Source organism: Brassica napus, chromosome C9, assembly GCF_020379485.1.
Source record: "Brassica napus cultivar Da-Ae chromosome C9, Da-Ae, whole genome shotgun sequence".
Lineage (NCBI taxonomy): Eukaryota > Viridiplantae > Streptophyta > Magnoliopsida > Brassicales > Brassicaceae > Brassica > Brassica napus.
The window spans coordinates 25,996,203-26,017,043 of record NC_063452.1 but is presented as its reverse complement, the minus strand read 5'-3'; the positions used below and the strand labels follow the sequence as shown (position 1 = coordinate 26,017,043).

At 33.4% G+C, this 20,841-nt stretch overlaps 2 protein-coding genes and 1 pseudogene across 5 annotated transcripts; 2 read left to right on the top strand and 1 right to left on the bottom strand.

Annotated features, from left to right (window-relative positions):
- Positions 1–22: 22 nt before the first annotated feature.
- Positions 23–6,689, bottom strand: LOC106416451 (3-isopropylmalate dehydratase large subunit, chloroplastic). Of its 4 annotated transcripts, XR_007328789.1 has the most exons (7): positions 6,347–6,679; positions 5,842–6,012; positions 5,690–5,713; positions 5,410–5,535; positions 5,252–5,320; positions 5,033–5,148; positions 4,389–4,507 (listed from the first exon to the last, which is right to left on the bottom strand). XR_007328789.1 is itself a non-coding variant. In XM_048768693.1 (6 exons), the coding sequence occupies exons 2-5, from the start codon at positions 5,878–5,880 to the stop codon at positions 5,264–5,266; spliced, it is 246 nt and encodes an 81-aa protein (XP_048624650.1). In that variant the 5' UTR covers positions 5,881–6,012; positions 6,403–6,673; the 3' UTR covers positions 4,908–5,148; positions 5,252–5,263. The 4 variants fall into 4 exon arrangements, 2 of the variants coding, with proteins under 2 accessions (XP_048624650.1, XP_013712790.1); XR_007328788.1 differs by lacking the exon at positions 4,389–4,507 and adding an exon at positions 23–860 and having other exon boundaries at positions 5,690–6,012; positions 6,347–6,689; XM_048768693.1 differs by lacking the exon at positions 4,389–4,507 and having other exon boundaries at positions 4,908–5,148; positions 6,403–6,673.
- A 395-nt stretch (positions 6,690–7,084) lies between these two features.
- Positions 7,085–7,591, top strand: LOC106417916 (small polypeptide DEVIL 6-like). Its single transcript, XM_013858630.3, has one exon. The coding sequence runs from the start codon at positions 7,171–7,173 to the stop codon at positions 7,291–7,293; it is 123 nt and encodes a 40-aa protein (XP_013714084.1). The 5' UTR covers positions 7,085–7,170; the 3' UTR covers positions 7,294–7,591.
- Positions 7,592–8,987: 1,396 nt separating this feature from the next.
- On the top strand, positions 8,988–9,513 carry LOC106417845 (annotated as a pseudogene).
- Positions 9,514–20,841: the final 11,328 nt, after the last annotated feature.

Sequence of the window (20,841 nt, the reverse complement as noted above, 5' to 3'; positions counted from 1 at the left end):
GTTTAGAGATTAGAGTTTCATATTCAAGAACTAGTTTTTCATTTCCATGAAGGAGAAGAGAAACCCCCTTACTCACTTGAGAGCTTACAAAATGCCTCATACATGCTTATTTATAAGCTTACAACTTGCACATTCATAAACCTAAATCTAATGGTTGATCTTGCTTGAGAATATGGACGCCTAGGATGTAGTCTTGGTCTGGTCAATGTAATCTGAGTGATGTCTCCTTATTGGTTGAAGATACAACTCGAACAGGCTGGCTTGAATGGATGGGATCGCTTCAGTTTGAATCAAGGGACAGGATGGATTCTTGTGTGGATAAGGCTGTAAAGTAAAAGTGTCTTTCCCTTTCCAGCATGTCTTGGACCACACAGATCCTATGGCATATTCCCTTATCATCTGAACTCCCCAATGGTCATATTTCATCAAGGTAAGCCGCGCCCTAAGTTTGTACTTCTCTTGGTCGACATGAATCAGCTTGGTACGACCACTTCTTCTTGTACGGTCAATGGTACGGACTGCCTGTCCGTACCTTGCCGTAACTTTGCACATCTCACTCAAGCTTCTCACAAGATTGATCCTAACTCCATTTGGGTCGCCCTAAGTTTGCACGGTCCGTACGGAACCGTACCGTCTGAACTTCCGGGATGCCCTATCTCCTATTTGCACCATCACCCAATTCTCTCCAAATGATGTCTAAGTCCCTCTTGGACTTAAACCCTATCTCTGTACAGCCTTCATGACACTTCTGGACTTCTTTAAACCCTCATGAAGCCTTGATAGACAATCTCTGAAGATCTTGTTTTATCTTTGCACCAGACCCAAACTCCTCCATACTTCTCCTTTGGCTTCATTCCTTTCTACAAGTCAACAGAACTCAACCAAAGTAAAAATTAAAATGAAAAAAAAATTGAAAGCCAAATAAGGTCAATCTAGTCAATGACAATATTATACGGGAAATTACCAAAAATACAACATTCTTAATACCACTTTTACTTTCACTTTTGAAAAGAAAAAAAAAACACTTATAACCCTATAGTTAACTAATCTAGATTAGAATTTTAGGAATGTGGAGTTTAGGATTCTTATAAATATATAAATAAATACTTAATATTTAAAAACAATTTTAATTTTTTTAATTTTTTTTTATGTTGACTAAATATAGTTAACTCATATAAGTTAGAGAAATACCCTAGGATAGCACTAAAAAATTATTGTCACAAATATAGACTCTAAGGATCAAAATGACCAAAATGTTTCATTGAAGAGGTAAATATACATTTATACCCCTAGGGTTAACTAATCCAAACCTTAGGGTTTAGAGTTAAGTGGTTGGGATTTGGGATTGAGGTTTAAAATTTTGTAAAATAAAAAATAAATATTTAAAATTTCAAAAAAAAAAAAAAAATTCAAAAAAAAAAAATTTATAAAAAAGTTCGAATTTGAAAACATATAATCTAAAACTATAAAAAAATTAATTATTATTTTTTATATATATCTAGGGTATTAGTGTCATTTTACCTATTAAATGAAACATTTTGATCATTTTTCTCCTTGTGGTCTATTTTTGTGACCAAAACTTGAAATTGTCTATTTAGGAGAATTGTCTTATAAGTTAAGATAAAGATATATATATATATTTTAACTAATATTGAGCTTCACAAACTTCATTATTCATTTAAGGATTTTCAATCATATCGCCAAGATTAACCAGGCAACCATCATCATAGCTGAAACTAATAGAAATAAATAAAAATTAGTATATTAAATTTTCTTCAACTAATTACACTTAACTAATAAAATAAACATCCAAAAAAATTTTAATAGAATTTTTTTCAGAAGATGCTGATAAAAAAATTACAGCTTGATATGTCTTGATAAAAGAGTTTCATGATAAAAAAAATATTATCACATTTCACAGCGCAATATATATCTTCAAATAGTTATGCTTGTCCAACTCATAATATTGCTTATATTTCAATTTCACTATACAAAATTGAGTTTTTGTAGAAAAAGAAAAAGAAAAACTGAAATTGCTTAATGGAATTGGACTAATAATTCATAGAGAAAAAGAACTACAATTATGAATATAAAAATACCTTCTTATAAATAAATTTAGAGTAACTCTTCAAAAGACGGGTGTAGTCTGACTACGAACATCAAATTTTCATAGTATTGATATACCAATTACACATCTGTAACAAAATAAGTATATATATATATGTATGTATATATATAAATGCATGAATATTATCATCTAATATATAGTTTCTTGTATCTTTAAGTTGAGCAAAATCTTTATAGTTGAAATAAAAAAAAATTCACAGTGTTTGAGGTAATGGTTATTTCACACATATGCAGTTGTTGTTTTCTCAATCACTCTTATCTGAAATTTATGATCGAAGACTTTATAGTTCTTACTGCAGTCTTACACATTATAAATAGAAGATGTCGATAATAATTCCTTCACATAGTTCATCTCCAAACTTTTCAAAAAGAGAATGAGCTGACAGCCTTGATTGTATTTTCCTATATAATAAAATATCAATTTTAATAAAAAGTTATAAAAGATTTTTTTTTACATTTATTAAGTATGAGATATTACTTCCTATAAGTTCATTATTTTTTTTTCAAATTTCTTACCTTTTAATATTTTTAACTGATTTAGTGTTAAATAACCTTATGAATTCATTGTTTCATTGATAATTCATGATAGGGTAGTAAATATTTTTTTTTCAAACAGTCCTATTGTAAGAAGTGTCTATTTAAACTTTTGACTAAACTAAGATGACCATCAAAATCATAACAATTATTGTTGATTTTCAAATTATTATCTAATTAGCATAACCATAATAAACCGTTTATACTGCATTGATCAATCGTCATTGTTGACGTAACATAATAAATTGATGTTGATATTTACTTACTATAACAAAATAACCAATTTTATATCGTCTATAGGAACCAACACACATAATTGTGGCAATAACTTAAACACAGCAACATCATATATCATGATAATTATGACAGTCTCTACTAATGATAACATAAAACAATTTAAAACTATATCGAGAAAAAAAAACGCACCTGCATGATTAACGAGGGAGACCCATTTGGGGTTCTTCGAAAATAATTTGACACTTTTCTGCTAAGATACGTCTCTTATATCACTTATTTATGAAACTTTTCTTAGTTAAAAGGTAAGAAACATATCTTATATTACACTAAGAATTTCACCCTAAGAACACATGCATTGATTATTGAGAGAGTTTCTGATTTTAAACAATTATATTTGGTGACAAAATATAGGAGAGTTTAATCTTATATATAGATGTGAATAATTGTTATCCTTTCAGTTACAAAAAAGAAGAATAATTGTAATCCTTTTTGGATTATGATTTTTTAAACAGAAAATTTACTATTTAAATAAGAAAATTTATTATTATATGGAAATATTTGAAATGCTTATTTTACATTTTTTTTGTTTAGATTTGAAGAAAAAAGAAAACTACAACTAAACACTCTTTAACAATTTTATTTTGTAGAAGATTTTTTAAAAGGATAATTACTATCAAATAAATTTTTACAATTTTATATTTTCTTTATGATTTTAGAAAACGAAAATTAATATTAAGTAAATTTCTATAAAGATTTTTTTGTTTAAAAATTGTAAAAAAATAAAAAAAATTAGAAAAAGGAAATTATTGTCAACTAAAAACTATCAAATAATCTTTTGCTATTATCTTCGTTTAGGATTTAAAAAAAAAAAAAATTACTATTAAATAATTATTTTGTGTTATTATTTTATTATATTTATCTTATTAATTATATATTTTAACATATGTCATCATCATATATAAGAACCATGTCATCTTTACAAAAACGTCATTGCTAAGTTGTCAACGCACTATATGATTTCACTCGACTGGAAGGTCTATAATTTGGCATACTGACGTGGATCAAACACATAAAAAAATTATAATTCGTGAAATATACACCGGCTCATGCGATCCAGGAGGGTTCCCAAAGTGATTGAATATAATATGCTACAATAAACCCCTGTTCTAAAAATCGGCGACTAGGCACTACGCGTCACTCTTCCGCTCCGATTTAGGCAAAATCAGTTTAAAAAATCAGATATCTGATTTTTTCCGCCTAGACCGCCTAAATGACCACCTAATCTATTTTTTTATTATTTTTTTTTAATAATATTTTTATTTGGTTATTTGATTTAAAATTTTATAAATATCATTTATATTCATAATTTTGATGAAAATTACACTATATTTAGTTTATATATTCTATTTGTGTGTTTTATACAATCTTAAACATGAAAATGTATTAATGTTATACACAATTAAAAATTAACATATTTTATAACATAGTAAACCATCTAAAAATTCCGCCCCGCATAACTTCCGATTAATCTCCGATTTTCTCTTTAGGCGCTAGGCCCAACCCGACCGTCCGACTAGCGCGTTCCCGAACAGGGCAATAAACCGAAATACTACATATTATCACATTTTAAGTGGATGGTATTTGATTTTGGTTCTAAGAGCTTTAAATAATTGCATTTTAACAAACGACAGCAATCTTTTTTGTATTCTTTCAAATTATCGAAATCAAAGATCTCGAAAATATTTGGTCGAAAATAAAAGAGGGAACAGAGGGGGGGGCATGCATGTTCGAAGTATAAGGATTTTTCACACAAGTACAAGGCACGACAGATACAAATCACCACTAACTTTATAATAAGACCATCGTTAACGGGGGGTGGGGGGTTTAGCAATAGGGTTTTTAGCAAAACCTAATAAAATATTGGGTGGATCCCACTAATTTTTAAAAACCCGGTTCCTAAGAGTATGATTATCACTAGAAACTTATAAGGGTTCTTAAGTACACTTTAATAATTATTTAACTAATAAATATTAACTAAGTATTTTAGTTAAAAATCACTTAATTTTTGAGATACAATGGTAGTTTCTTAATTTGAGTTTTTTTTTTTAAAAAAAATTAACTTTTCTTAACAAACCTTGAGAAGAATTTGTCCAATGCCTAACACAAAGCATGCATCAATGTTTCCAATCCCTTAGCAAACTGACCAAATGCTCCAGCAGTACATGTGTGTGAGTCTGTTCTTAACAAAACCTATCGTAAGGAAAAAAATATTAATCGTAACAGCAACAACACTTAGAACCGAACCGAACCAAACCAAACAAAGCCAATCATATCCAGCGAGAGAGATTTTTACCTCTTCTGGCCTTCAATGACCTTCTTGTGCAAGCGCAACATGGCAAACACCTTTGTAATCAGGATTAGCCTACAGATGAGAAATGAAACTTTATTCACATGCAAGCAAGATAAGGATTCACAGTTTTCACTCCATGGAAATTTTCAAAACCACCATACCTTGATAACAACGACGTTTTTTTCCCTGCAGTAATCCCTCATAATATCCACGTTGCGGTTTGCACGCTTATCAGCTGTAAATATGTAATGGTCTGGTATAACAACGATCTTCTCCGAGTCCCAAACCTTCAACGTGGAAAGTAAAAATCACAATAAGCTCTAATAACGATACAACTAAGATAATATCATCATAGCAAGATTCAAAACAACCAAATCTCTTTCCAACTGCTACGTACTACCACAAGAAACAGAGCAAAGAGGAGATCAATGGATGCATTACCTTAGCCTTGTCACTGAACTCTCTCTTGAAGATACCAAAAGCACAGGGCCACAGACATCATGAGTCATAAGAACATAAACGTAGAGTCATAAAGCATGAACATAAATAGCATCAATCAAACACATAAACAAAGGAGAGAAGGCAAGACTCACATTCTGGACAGATGCAAGTGCATTTCTCACGGTAAGCATCGTATACGTGTCGGAAAATTCAACGTTGCCCACATCTTATAGGCTCGATGGATCAGTTAGAGCCTCTGATGCTCCCATCCTCTTATGTAGCTGGTGCTGCTACTAACTTCAAAGAGTTTATCTTTATTTCCCCTACTCAAGATTAAAATACTCTTAATCAAAAACGATACACTAGAGTGAAATCAAGACTCAAAATAAAAGGACAAAGACGTCTCCTTTATGTTTCTACCCGTATGTAGTAAACAGAGAAAAAATAAAACTTTTTCAACTTCCTACATCAACGCATGAGAAACAATCAATTGATTTCACTAATAACACAAACCGGAGAAAAACAAAATAGAGAAACACTCAATTGATTTCACTAAGAACGAGTTTGCTAAATCTTCGAAAGAGAAACATTAAATTTCCATTACTTTATAGCTTTTCACACACAAATCAAATCATTGAAATTAGCTGATTGATTCACCTTAGAAAATGAAATAGAGCTTGGTGCCGAGTGCAAAGAGAAGGAGGGCCACATACATCATGTACGACGAAAAATAACGAGAGATAGGTTCAGACCGATCCTGAGGTGGTGGATGAGCGCTGCGGAGGATCCATGACGGAGACGATCTTTCGAGATATCGATTTCTTCCGGTGGAAGATGATGATACTAACTTTACTGGGGGATTCACAGACGAAAGGAAAGGAAGAGATTACAGAGAACGAAGTGAGAAAAGAAAAGAAGAAAATAGAAAATAGAAAACAAAAATACTTTCTCTCGTTTGTGGGTGGAAAACCTACATAATAATCGGTCACCAAACTCCTTATTTAAAGATTGATAACTTCTTTTTTTTTTTTTATTTAAATCACTTATTAAATTTAAGAATCCCATTACGGATCATGGATAATCATGGTCCAAGGTTGTGATATAAGGACCGAATTTGACTTGTTTTTTGCACTGTTTGCAGGTCTCACTGACACGTATCGGTTCGCGATTGGTTCACCTTTTAATTTTTTTTTATCAGATAAAAAGAAATAAAAAGAATCAAAAAAACTTTTCTAAGAAACCGTGCACACACATCTCAGCGTTAATCTCTCTGAAGATTGAAAATGATGCGACACTTAAGATGGTGAAAGACAGTGTCAGGTGGGTTGGGGTGCACTTCCACGCGTGACTTCGACGTGTTGTCCCTTCAAACTCTCTTCTTCTTCTATAAAAAGAAAGACAGTTCTTTGTTCATATTAATTCTTCTTATCTTCAAACTAAAACCTCTAAAACCATCAAAGAAAAACTCTAAAATATCTAAAATGGGAGTTTTGAAGAGACGAGTATCGAGTAGTAGAGGACTTGGTGGTGTTATTAGAGAGCAGAGAGCTAAGCTATACATCATCAGACGATGTGTTGTGATGCTCTTATGTTGGCAAGATTGATCTTGGTTGTTTCTGAGGGTTGATACCTTGAAGCTGAACCGGATCAGACCGATGATTGCAAGAAGATATGAAGGAGAAACTGGTCTTGCTAATCGTAGATCTTGGGGGTTGAAAGTTCATACACTTTTGAAATGGGTATATGTTTTTGATTGGTGGATGTAAATTTGTAAATATCGACGAATAAAAACTTTGGGATAAATTTTGTAATGGCTTTTGCCTTAGTTCTATAGCTCCCCTGTTGTAAATTCAGCTATATCACACATAATTTAATCCGTACCAGATCTTAATTTCCTTGCTTTATAGTCTTATGAGCTTTTTATTAGTTCACTAGTATATGTGAAATTGCATTAACCCAAACAAAAACTAACCGTCCAAGTTCGACCAAACAAGTTGAAATGTTTGAATTTTAAGAAGTCAGTGTAGCTACATGATAGTTAGTCCAGCAAATATGGCACAATATTAAATATTTAACCAGCTATATATGTTATTTAACCAAAATTGTCAAATCTCATTTACTTAACGAATTTATATATTTTATACGACTATGTTAATAAGTTTCAGTTTATAAAATAAAACCCAATTATTAAAAGTTATAAATTATTATGTGAATGGTACAAGTTTGCATACCACATACTTTCTAATGCATACTTCAATTCTCCTAACTTTAGTCAAACCAACAACCTCTTCCTAGTTCCAATGATTAGCCAGTTGATTTGAAGATAAATAAAATAAATACTCTTTGGTTCTCGTCTAATCAAATGTAACGTTGGTGCTCCACGTTTGAGATAAATCTACTATAATTTAGTTGTTTGGACTCACATTAAGAAATTCTCCTAACTTAAACCTTTAAGTACCATGATGTGTCTTTGTTTGGGGTCTACTGAATTATTAAATTAAACTAATTAAATTTAGTGACTATAGTCTATAGATATTGATCAAGGGACACATTCACACACCATTAAAATTATTGTTCGGGTCCCACTTATTTAATCTGACGTGACCATTAGAGCACCATTATCGGTGTCTTTTAAACGTCTCTTAGCTGCTGACTAGGATAAAAAATAAATGAAAAATGGGAATTACCTTAAGAACGTCTCTTAATTAAGCACAAGAAGAGACGTATCTTGTAGACACGCGTCTGATACAGGGAAATCTCCTTCTCTCTCTCATCTCTATCTCTCTTTCAGCCGGTTTCGATTCCAAAATCTCGTCCTTGATCTCTCTTCGATGATTATCGGTCAACGTCGTGCGACCTCGGCGTTCAAGGAGAAGGGAGTCCTCAGCGTCAGCGAGTTCGTGCTCGCCGGCGATGATCTCGCCTCCAAGTGCCCTACCTGTTCATGGTTAGCTATAAAGTCTGAGTTTTTATTGATGAATGTGAATTCAAAGTTTCGATTTTTAGTTTTTGAGGGTTGTGAATTTTGCAATTATACGATATGGGTTAGCTGTAAACTTGATCGCAGAGAAATACAGGTGAATGGGTATCTCTAAGTTAGTGATAAAGCTATTGACTTTTAGTGTTTTTATATACAAGTTTGTGAGATTGTGATGAGATCAACCAAAGTTATGACTTGTCGTTTATGTATGCACATTCTCTTAATGGGTATCTCTAAGTTAGTGATAAAGCTCTTGATGTTTAAGCTTGGCTGAATCTGAGCTTCTTTTATGTTTGATTTGTTGTTTATGTATGCACATTCTCTTACGTGGCAGAGGAATATGAAGCTGCTGGAGGAGAAGTGTTGGTTGATGATGAAGATGATGATGGTTGGCTGGCTACACACGGGAAACCGAAAGGTGAAGATTAATTTAGTGTTTTGCCTAATCCATATTTCTCACATTTAATCTTTTGTCTTGATATTTGCTACAGATAAAGGCAACGAAGATGAGAACTTGCCGTCCATGGTGCCTTGGATATAAACAAGAAAAGCGGTATACGATCAATGCCAACGTATTTTGGAGCTGAGGAAGAGGATGATGATATTCCAGATATGGAAGAGTTTGATGAGGCTGACAATGTGGTGGAAAATGATACGGTGCGTTTCTTTTGTTCATTGGTCTTTGATGAATGCCTTTTAATCGTGCACATGAATGATCAAGTTTCTAGGCATGTGTAGCTGTGTTTTGCCTTCGAAAATATATCTCTTTTTTATAGTTTCTTGGTCTATCAGTAGTTGACAAATCTTTCTCTTCTTTGAGTCAGGCAACTCTTCAGTCAACTTATCTTGTGGCTCATGAACCTGATGATGATAACATTCTCCGAACTCCGAACTCGTACAAATGATAACACTCAACGTAAGCATCATGTCTTAACATACCCAACGAATTTCCCACTGCTTTGTTATCTTGATTCTCTCATTCTTTTGGCTTAATAGCAAACTCATAACACTTCACTTCACTTAGCAAAATCATAACACTTCAACATTTTTAAGAAAACAATGTTTAATAATTTTTTTGTTTTAAGAAACCTTAACTAAGAGATTAGCATTGGAGCATAAAAATGTTGGTGTCTTTTAAAAGAGTCTCTTAACACATATTTATTGCTTAAAAGTAATATAAAATAGATAAGAGACCCTAGTTGAGTATCTAGGATAATGATGCTCTTAGGTGCCAAATTTTATTTATGATGCATGTATAATGTACGTCGAATTTAATAGATTAAAATATAAATGAATCTCCTTTTTCCATTTAATTCAAGTATTTCCTTTTAATTAATTGCGTCAATATCGTCAACGTACATCTATGAAGATATAAGGGCAACCACAACCATGTACCCCGTAAAAATCTTTAAAAAAAAACGTTTTCTATTTTTTAATTATTTTTTTTCGGATTAAAAAAAAAACTAAGCAATTGCGAGCCGCCACGTATCAGTGGGGCCCGCGAATAGTTAACAGATTCCACCAGATGGAATCCTTACGGAAGAAATTTAACGGCTTAAACCTGCACAAAAACCTAAAAAATGTGGACTCCATATGTTTTTATAATAATTTTTTTTAAAGATTCCACCTATACGTACCGTCTTTGCGTGTGCTCTGAGATTATCAATTTTCGTGCCGTTTTTTTTGTAAAAGAGTTTGAGTAGAGTGCTTCTCTTTCCGTAAAATCTCGGTTGGTTCCTAGTTGGCTGGCCTATGAAACCAGCCTTTTTGAACATCCATATGGAGCTTGTCTTAGAAAAAAAGAGAGGATTGTTTCAACTACGAAGTATTGTCATTATAACTCCATTATTATTCGAACACCACATTTCTAATTATTTGCACTAAAAGAAAGCATGAAAATGAGGTCAAAGTGTCAGGTGGGAGAAGAAACTAATCTGCATCATTGTCTCATTGATATTCTGTTGTCGGCCAACTTTAACTATGCAGCCCATATGTTTATGTACTCATTATACTCATCTACACGTATATATTCTCTTTTTTGTCATGTTCTTATATACATATCGGTTGATTAACCGAAGCATTTCATAATTAGAAAACTCGAATTCAATAAATCGAATTTTACGAAGACCAGTAGAATCTGAATTCAGGCTCTAGTCGTTTTGCACACCATCAATTAATTGTCAGAGGAATTCAGAATTCTATTAAAACTAAGTTCTGTAAGGATAAAAAAAATCTATAGGCCCCCTCAATTTCTTCTCCCAAACCAAGATTTCGCATCTCCCTTCACCCTTCTCCCGATCGCCTCTCTGGTGCCGTTCGGCGCCTTTGCCGACCCCGTCATATCCAAATCCATCTCCGGCATGAAGATTTGTTGGTGTTGTGACTCTGCTTCTGGTCGTCGTCTTCGCATATGACATGTTCGATTCGTCGAAGCTGAGAAGGATTCGCGACGCGGTGCCTCTAGCGACTGTGCCGCTGCTTCTTCCTCCTCTTCACCGAAGCTTTCGTTACTCTCGACTTCTGACTCTTCTCGCCGGACTGGAAAATAAAAATGTTGCTTCTTGGCCTCTGCCTCCAAAGGCTAACCGGGTACACATCGCCTGAGCTAGAGGTCTCGGGACCTCGGACTGGATGCGATAGGGTCATCTTTGTCATTCCGTTGAGTCAAGATTAGGCGATTAGCTATTGAGGGATGCATTAAAAGTAATAAAAAAGTTTATTTTATTCATAACATAGAGGTTTCTTATATAGGAGATTACACTGTCATAGATAAATGGAAAGATTACAAATCATAATCTCTTGGTTATGAGCCATTCACAATCTGGTTCAAAACACTCCCCATTGGATGCCATAACCATTTAGAACTTGTAATGTGCTTTAATGTTGCCTCATTAAAACCTTACCTGGAAAACTCAATTGGGACAAAACCATGGTGAAGGAAAAAGAGTACAACACACATTACTCCCCCTGATTTGGACATTACTGAAGGTCCCTTGGACCTCTCCAATTTTCTGCAATCCATGAGTGATGAAGATCTTGGGCAGAATATGCTTCGTCCTCGAACATGATAGTTGGTTCTACTTTACCATCGGCCATGCCACAATCTGATCGAACATATTGAGTCATCAACCTCAAATACACACACACACGAAATCTTGGATGATGTTGTTGTGATATGCGTGTACCACCATTTGTAAAACATAACCTGTCTGAAAACAAATCAACAAAACCAAATAACCCCTCTTTAGGCTGGTTAGTATAAAATAAATCAAAATCAAAGGCTTCTTCATCGTCCTTCTTATGGACCAATCAGATCAGTGTCTAAAACAAGACTTCTGCATCGTCCATCTCAGGACGAAATGGACTTCTTTATCGTCAACCTTTGGACTGAATTGATCAGTGTCCAAAACAAGTGATCTCACGCCCATGTACTAGATAGTGGGTGAGACTGGTCCATATTAAATCTATTGAGTACCCTTTTCTGTATATACTATTTGATGCACAAGGATTTCATTGTTAATGTACTCAAGCTGTAATCCCAAACAAAACTTTGTTTTTTTTTAAGATCTTTCATCTTAAACTATTTCTTGAGATATTCAACTGTTTGGGAAATTGTATCCAGAGGTTCCTAGGATATTCAGATCATATACTTTGATGATTATCAATATTGTTCTCAAGAACTTGCTGTACTTTCAGCTCAATACCCTCTAGTACTTTCATTATCCAGTGGACCATATAAATATGCAGTCACTACATCAACTTGTTGCAAGTCTAATTTTCTCTCTTATATAGCCAGACTTATGAGAAATCTAAAAGTAGTTGCATCCACCACATAGGAGTATGTCTTTTCATAATCTATTAATGGTCTTTGTGAGAATCCTTGTGCAACATCAGCTTTATATCTCACGATTTCTATTCCTCACAAGACCCATTTATATCCACTGGTTTTACCATCATATGGCGTCTTAATCATATGGCCAAATACGTCTTTCTTCTTTAAACTATTTAACCTCACGTTTCCATTCAATCCAATCTGTTCTACGAGTGTGCCCTCTTATATTGACGTGGGTTCATGATCCTCGCTTATATTCATAAATTCAAGTGCTACTTTGTATGCAAATAAATCATCTTATGTCGACATTCCTTATTGGTTCCATTATGTTCCAGACATGATATAATTGATTGAGATTCATTATTATCAGGACCTTTAATACTTTGCAGCTTGGCTTCCCAAGCTACATTGTTTGGTACCTGTACCTTAGAGCCGGCCGGCCTTATCTCCAAGTCTGGGATGGTTTCCTTAGTAACCTCGGATTCAGATTTTGATTATCATTCTCTGCACCTTTCTTTTGTTTCCGAGGATTCTTATCTTTTGGAACCTATTGGTCTACCACGTTTCATACGTTGTCTAGACTCTGTATCAACTTGACTGTGTCTCTTCTTGGACATCAAATTCGTTGGTGCTTTACAAGCTGGTTTATATATGACTTAGTCATTCTTTTTCGGGTTAGCAAATGTGTTTGACATTTGATTAGCTAGCTTTGTAAATGTATAATCTTTGGATGTCTATTTCACATTCTTTAGTCCGAGGATATTGCCAAGACATTGATTGTTGATTCCATTCTATTTTTTTTACCATTCTTTTACCAGCTTTATTATTTTTTTCTCCTCCTGGTCTTAAAATAATCCGTGTACCTCGCCTCAAATATAATCACCCATAGTTGGCTCAAAGTACTTTATTATTGTGGGAGAATCATATCCAACATATATCCCCATCCTCCTTTTGAGGTCTCATTTTAGTTCTCTGTGGTGGAGCAATTAGTACATAGACAGCACATCCAAATGTCTTATGATGGGGTATGTCTGGCTCTTGACCCGTTAATAATTGTGATAGGGGATATCTATGCTCACTAAATGGCCTGATGCGTATTAACTTAGGTGCATGTAAATTTCGTGTGGCCCAAGCTGTGAATGGGAGTTTTGACCTCATAAGTTATGGTCTATCCGTTCTTGGTATGGACATGTATCACAGAATTGTCCACACTTACCCCCATGGACATACCATAATCATTTAAACGTTTGGGATATGTATTCACCAGTATTAGCTAGACATATAGTCTTTATTATGAAAAAGGGCTCGTAGCCGTTTTACTGGTGATGGCCTAATGAGTTTCCCTTGTATACATGCTACACACGTGAGATTCTTTGGGATAACTCTTCTTATCTTTTAATGTGTGCCTTTTGAATATCAATTTTCGCATCATGTTTGGACCAGGATGGCCAATCCGGTCGTGCCATAAAGTGTATATTTTCGCAGGCTTTTAGCCTCTATCATATTGATCTATGCATAGTCTAGGTCAGCAGATAATGCAGGTATAATCTTTAGGACTTATTATGGTCTTTGGCGATTTTATACATATATCTGAAGGAACTCTTTGTTTCCTTCGCCCATTGTTTCAATATGTAAACCATTCATTCTTATATCTTTAAAACTCAATAGGCTGCTCTTGCTCTTAGAGCTGGGTGAATATAAGGCATCACTGATTTCTAGATGCATACCCTTAGGCAATAATATATTAGCCTAGCCATAGTCTTCTTTCAGACTGGCGATACCTGCTTTAGTACTTATATTGGCGTTTTTCAGTGTACTAGAAATAAATTCAAGGAGATAAAAATCAGAGAAAGCATACAAGCAAAGCAATCACACAAGTTTGACGTCGAAATCAGATTATCAACTTGATTCTTTTAGGCAATTATAAGTCTCATATTCCATAAGATCATCTTGATCATGTTCGAAATTATTTTCACCATCTTTATAGACCAAGTGGGTTTCATGATTCTTCCCTTTCAGACTCTCTTTGATAGAGGTCACAAAAATGTTTGGGAGTCCTTCATATCTTAGCCCAATGGTTCCACATTCCACATCTATGGCACACTGATTTGGTCGAGCTTTGTGGTTTAAAGGATATACCACGGCCACTGCCTTGACCATGGCTCAAATTGGGTTGATACCCACGGTCTTTGCCATAGTGATTCCCACGGCCAAATGTGTTATAGTGGCCATGGCCACGTCCTTTCCACCCTCCACGGCTATGACCGAGTGGTCTGTCATTCTAGACGTGGTTACCTTTTTTTTCTTCTGCGGCCTTATTGGTATCAGGTAATGGGGTTAATCCAGGAGGTCTCAATTCACTATTTCTCATCAGTAATCCATTATTTTTTTCAGCTAGCAATAGACTCATCCACGGACTTATAGTCCTGGATTATGGGATTCCTCCAATCAAATAGGGCCTTTGGTAATAACATTGTTCTTTGGTGATCATATCTCGATTTTTTTTTAACTATGTCCAAAGGTCTAGAGGATTCTCTATAGTCAGATACTGATCTTTGAGACTCTTAATAAGATGATGGCTAATAATTAATATTGCCATGTATCAATCTTTCTCATTTGGCATTATCGCCTTTTGTGATTCATTCACCAAGTCCTTTGACTTTAGGATAAACTCAGTATCCAGTGCCCATTTCAAATAATTATCTCCTGAGAGATTTAAGGCAGCAAAATCCAAGTTGATTTTTGACATCTCAAATCATATATCAATCAATTTTAGATCTCATAAAATATTTAAAATACGGCCATAAACATGACATGCTATCAAGTCAATATATTTCTAATAAGCAAACAAGCCACACGGCCAAATGTGATATAATGCAATAAGGCCACACGGCCAAAGTGATATATGATGCATAATAAGTCACACAGATTTATCAAGCAAGAGTATCGACCAAACAAACAATTTCTATATTTTTTCATGTGGCCATATGGTTATAATGCAAACCTAGCATACTGATTCTATATGTACATGAGTGGAATTATGGAACCTCAATTTAAAACAATCAGATCATTGATAATAATCAGATCATGCGTATAACATAAACATGTTGGTCAGGATGATATATGATGCAAACTGGCCACACGGCCAAGTAGATATGATGCACTCAATCTTAGCAATCGGATTCTATGTGTGCAAGGGTAATATTAAAACATTCAATCAAATTTAGCAATTAATCAATCAGTTTCAGGTATGAGATTTAGCTAGACTAACAATCAGATTCAATTAAGTTTTATCAAGACTAGCAATTGGATCAATAATAAAAAAATAATCAAACGGATTCAAGCATTACACAATTTAGGGTTTCAATCCAAAAATAGGGTTTCAATCATGAAAAACCAAAACAATCAGTTTCAAGGCTGATTCTATCAATTTTATTAATCAGTTTCAAGGCTGATATTTATCAGTTTCAAGGCTGATATTAGCAAGATGGAATCAAGCAATCTGATTTTAGGAATACGCAAATTAGGGTTTAGGGTTTCAATTCGAAATTAGGGTTTTATCAATCAATCAGCTTCTAGCAAATAATCTTAAACCTCAGAACAGTTGATTATATCATGAAACTATCAACCTAGTATAATATGAAACTTCAAAACATTCAATTCGGATTATGCAATACACTGACTCTATTTTAGGGTTTATCAATTCGAATTAGGGTTTATATTATAACAGATTCTAACATGCAATATTAAACCTCAAATCATTCAATCAGGTTATAAAAACTATCAATCCTAACTCACACGGATTTAAACCTCAAGAATCATGCAATCAGATCATTCGGATTTTAAACAAGTAAACCTCAATCAATCTATCAACCTATCGGATTATATAAGCAAAGCAAGCTAGCAACCTATCGGATTCAATCAATGTTTTAACAGGCTGGTCGGTTTAAACAATTTTAAATCAGATGAACAATTAACCAAGCAGGATGAGAAAATAAATCTATCAATTTAACGGTCAAACAATTCTAGCAACATAACATCAGATTTAATCAGATTTAAAACTTCAATGATCAAAACCGAAAACAATTTTGATTTCAAAATATTCGATTAGGGTTTTAATATGTGATTTGATAATTATAGTATAATTAATTCTGATACTTATATTATTTAGAGTTTGTAGATATAGGATTAGGGTTTGTCGAATTTTAACTTGTAAAAACTGATTTGGGGTTTTAATCATGTAGGAACATGATTTAGGGTTTAGGGTATCGAACTTTTAGAGCTTCGATTTATTCAATTAGGATTTTTGATTTATTACCCTATGATTTTGATTCATAAAGATTAGGGTTTTAGGGTTTCATTCTTTATCAATCAATCCATGTTCGATTATGGGTTCTTAAGTTTTGAATTACCTTTTAACCTTAGATGATTGTTGAATCGGACCACCAAAGGAGTTGAGCCGCGAGCTGGACACGAACGGGATGCGAGTTGTCTGATGCTTTCGCGAACGAGGAAGAGGTCGCGTGCTGGAGCTGCTCTCGGGTCGCGAACGTCTGAGCTAGGATCAGGAACGCCTTGGGCTGAAGCTGATCGGGGACGCGAGCTGGAACAGATGCGAAAACAAGAGACGCGATCGGGGTTTAGGATTCGTCGGATCTCCGGCTAGGGTTAGGGTTTTAGGGTTTTTCGATTTGGGTATTAGCTTAGAGATTTAGAGTTTCGTGTTGATAATGTGTTATAAAAGTAATGGAAAAGTCTATCTTTATTCATAATATAGAGGTTCCTTATATAGGAGATTACACCGTCATAGATAAATGAAAAGATTACAAATCATAATCTCTTGGTTATGAGCCATCCACAATCTGGTTCATAACATCTAACTATTTTTATCTTTTATAGAATTTTGTCGGTTGTAGTTTATATGATTAAACATCAGATTTATTAAATAGTAATCTGAGTTTTAAATAATTTTCATGTTTAGTTAAATTAAAAAATAATTATTATAATTTTCATGAAATAGAAAAAAATAATATCATAATATTATTAATTAACTAAATATTAGCACAAATGTATGTCAATGAAAGTCTTTACTTAAATATTAAGATCATATTAAGAAAATAAACTATGTTTGTATATTATCAATTATATTATATAATATACATATAACTATACTATTACTAGGGTAGGTCCGCCCTACGGGCGGGATATATTTTAATTGTTATCTATGTTTTTATTTTTTTTGTATGATTTTATGGTTTGTATTTATATTTTCATTTGCAAGAGATTTGTATAATAATGATTTTTGTCTTTTAAAAAATTTTAAATGATGATGAATATTATATTCATTTTACTTAACATTTTCGTTTATTTTTCTAACTTGTTTTTGTTTTTTTGTTTGTTGTCAAATATATTTTATGACATTATACTATCTTAGTTATTATTTTTATATTTTGTTATGTTTTTATAATGAAAACACATTTTTATATCATCTTCGCATATGTCTAACTAAAAAAATTTATTTTTTATTTTTTTATTAGTCTTGTTAGAGATTATAACTTTATATTAGCATGACACAATTTCATGATTGAAATGGTATACATTTTCTTAAATGTTTGCTCAAATTTTTATATATAGTAAGTAGATTTGAGTTTTTATTGTTGTGGTAAATATTGTTTTTCTTAATTTTGTCTTTGTGTCATAAACAATTATCCGTACTGATTCAGCTTACTTTTTGACTTTACACATTCACATTCAAGAGGTTTGCATCCACTTGTTAGTTATTTTAAAATGTTAGATTTGTTTGTTTTATAAGAGAAAATAAGAAAACATAAAATTCTCATAAGAAAAAAGTATGACATATCTATATATATAAAAATATGTTCGTCTCACTCCTGCTTTGCCACGTGGAAAGTCGATGCCTGACAGGCCGACACGTGTCCCGGCTGTATTAAACGCAACACTTCATTTAATCTGAGAATTTGTTGGGCTTTTATCGTTAGGGGAATATCTATAGTGGTTTGGGCTACTACTTTCTGATTATGTATGCGGTCCATCGGCCCGACCTCGATAACCCTAAATCTAATGAAGCAAAGAAACATAGGTCGTCTCTCTCCTTCTTTCTGCGGCGCTTGGAAACGTCTGAGCTTCTTCCAAATCTCTGAAACGGTTCGAGTTGAACTTTTACATATGCAATTGTTATATCGGCTCTTTGAATCACTTTTGCATCTGTTTTGTTTTGTGAGTCATAAAGAATCAATCTTGAGGAACGTCGTCAATGGATTCCGACATGGTGGAGATCGCTCCTCCTGCGTTTGCTTCGGGTTCGACAACTCTAGAAATCCAAAAATGTTAAATCTTTATATCCTTTTTTGTAGTTTATGTACCCATTTTCGTTGACTCCCTTAACAAGAAGATCCAAAGTCGTACTTGAGCAGTATCTTATAAATCTTATCAACTCCAATGATTGTGCTCCAGAAACAGCGCTCTTACAATGTAACTTTTGGAGTACAAGCTCCTTCTTGACTAGGTAATATGAGAGAGAGTCCTCATTTGGTTCATAACTAATTTGACAGCTTTGTGAATCGTGGTTATGTAAAATATAGTATTATAGATGATCTTTGGTCAATACAATTTAAGTGACTTGACTATACATGACTTTCATTATGCTAATTACATATTTAAACTGTTATCTTAAAGCATTGGATATGTATCTCATGCATTCATGTGTCTGTTGTGAGTTTTCTAGGCTGGTGATATTTTTGCTTCAGCCTATAAAAGTGTTACCACTCAACAGAGGTAGATAGAATCATAACAAGTGGGTGAAGACGCTCTCGAGGCTCTTTATGCAGGAAGTACGAGATTTGCGACTGTTTTACCTTTTAAGTTGTGTTTTCTGCAAATAGCCTTACAAGCTGTCATTCTTAACATGAGAAGTCTATTGATCCAACAAAGCAAATAAAGCTTCCTCACTGGGCTAGAGCCTCACGAAAAGTCTATGGTGTTCAAGAGGATCATATTTTGCGCAACTAGGGAGATATCTTAACACGATAGTTTGTCATTGAGGAGTTTGTTGTTGATCCCAACTATGGGGAGAAGGTTAACTTCTTATTTTCTACTCTTAGTTTCTTAGACATTAAATGTGCAGCCTTTTTTCTATTGCAAGAGTTTGACTGCTTTCTTAATGTATATAAATTTTCTCGCCATAGACGCTTGCAAGTTAGAGTCTAAATTCTATATGTAGTTTATACGTTCTCATCTGCATATGTTTATATTTGACGTTGGTTCTGTCTCTATTGTTTTATTTTGTTTTGTTGATCTACCTAGCCAAAAATATTTCTACATGGAATGATTTGAAGAAAAATATATATTTATACTTAAGTTTGGATTGTGATCTAAAATAATACTCCTGGCGAAGATACATGTATTTTATTATCTTCTATTTTGGTGAAAGATTAAAAAGTAAATTTCTTAAGGTAGGTGAAGCTTTTGAGGTCAATTGATATCCTTTGAGTTGAGATCTTGGCGGAGAAGCTCAATGATGACTGAAGTGTTCATTATTTCTTGATATATGATTGATTCTGGTGTTTTTCCTTCTGTCTCATCATCATGAATTCTATGTATTCTTTTATAAATGATAACCACATGGAGCTGTAGCCAGTTCTTCTGTATAATAACCAACAGCAAATGAATTATTTATGAATTTCCTATCTCAACTAAAGAACTTCTCTAAGTATGCATATATTAAGCTGGCTAATTTTATATGCCATAAATCAACTTCGCAATCTTGCATACTCACTGCAAAACATCAAATTCTTCAAATAATAATGAAATAATGTCCGCTAGCGTGGATAGACCACCAGAAACAAAGTCATGTTTTTATTGAAAATAAACTAAATATTTACAAATTTGTATAGAAATTTAAAATAATTTAGCAGAAAAAGGTTAAACGATTTTTCTATATGATCTCAAACCTGTTAACGATATGAGATCTTAACCATTTTAATTGGCCCGTTTGCAGGCTCTCCAATTCCTTTCGACAATTGGTTTTAATTTATAAGCTGTAACCGCATTGTTTGGGACAAACTTTCCTAATATTTTTGACATCACCATTAAAGACAAGGAGAGACATTATGATTTTCTTTAAATGTTTTTTGTAATGTTCTTATCTCTAATCACTAGTTTTTGTCCATGTAAAATAGCTAATGTGTATGAATCATGAATATGTAAAAGGCTAAGTATTCTCTCCAAAAGTAGCACTAAATTAAGTTGTTGATTCTGATTCCCTTTAATGATATTGACTCTGAAGAATTAGTCTGTAAAGCTGTTGAATCCACCTTGCTT

Bases quoted from the DNA above. Each gene is read 5' to 3' on its own strand.
- LOC106417916 (XM_013858630.3), top strand. From the start codon at position 7,171: ATGGGAGTTTTGAAGAGACGAGTATCGAGTAGTAGAGGACTTGGTGGT.
- LOC106416451 (XM_048768693.1), bottom strand. From the start codon at position 5,880: ATGCTTACCGTGAGAAATGCACTTGCATCTGTCCAGAAT. The intron at 5,714-5,841 runs GTGAGTCTTGCC...GGTATCTTCAAG, and splicing joins CACTTGCATCTGTCCAGAAT to AGAGAGTTCAGTGACAAGGC. The intron at 5,321-5,409 runs GTATGGTGGTTT...TCTCATCTGTAG, and splicing joins AAAACGTCGTTGTTATCAAG to GCTAATCCTGATTACAAAGG.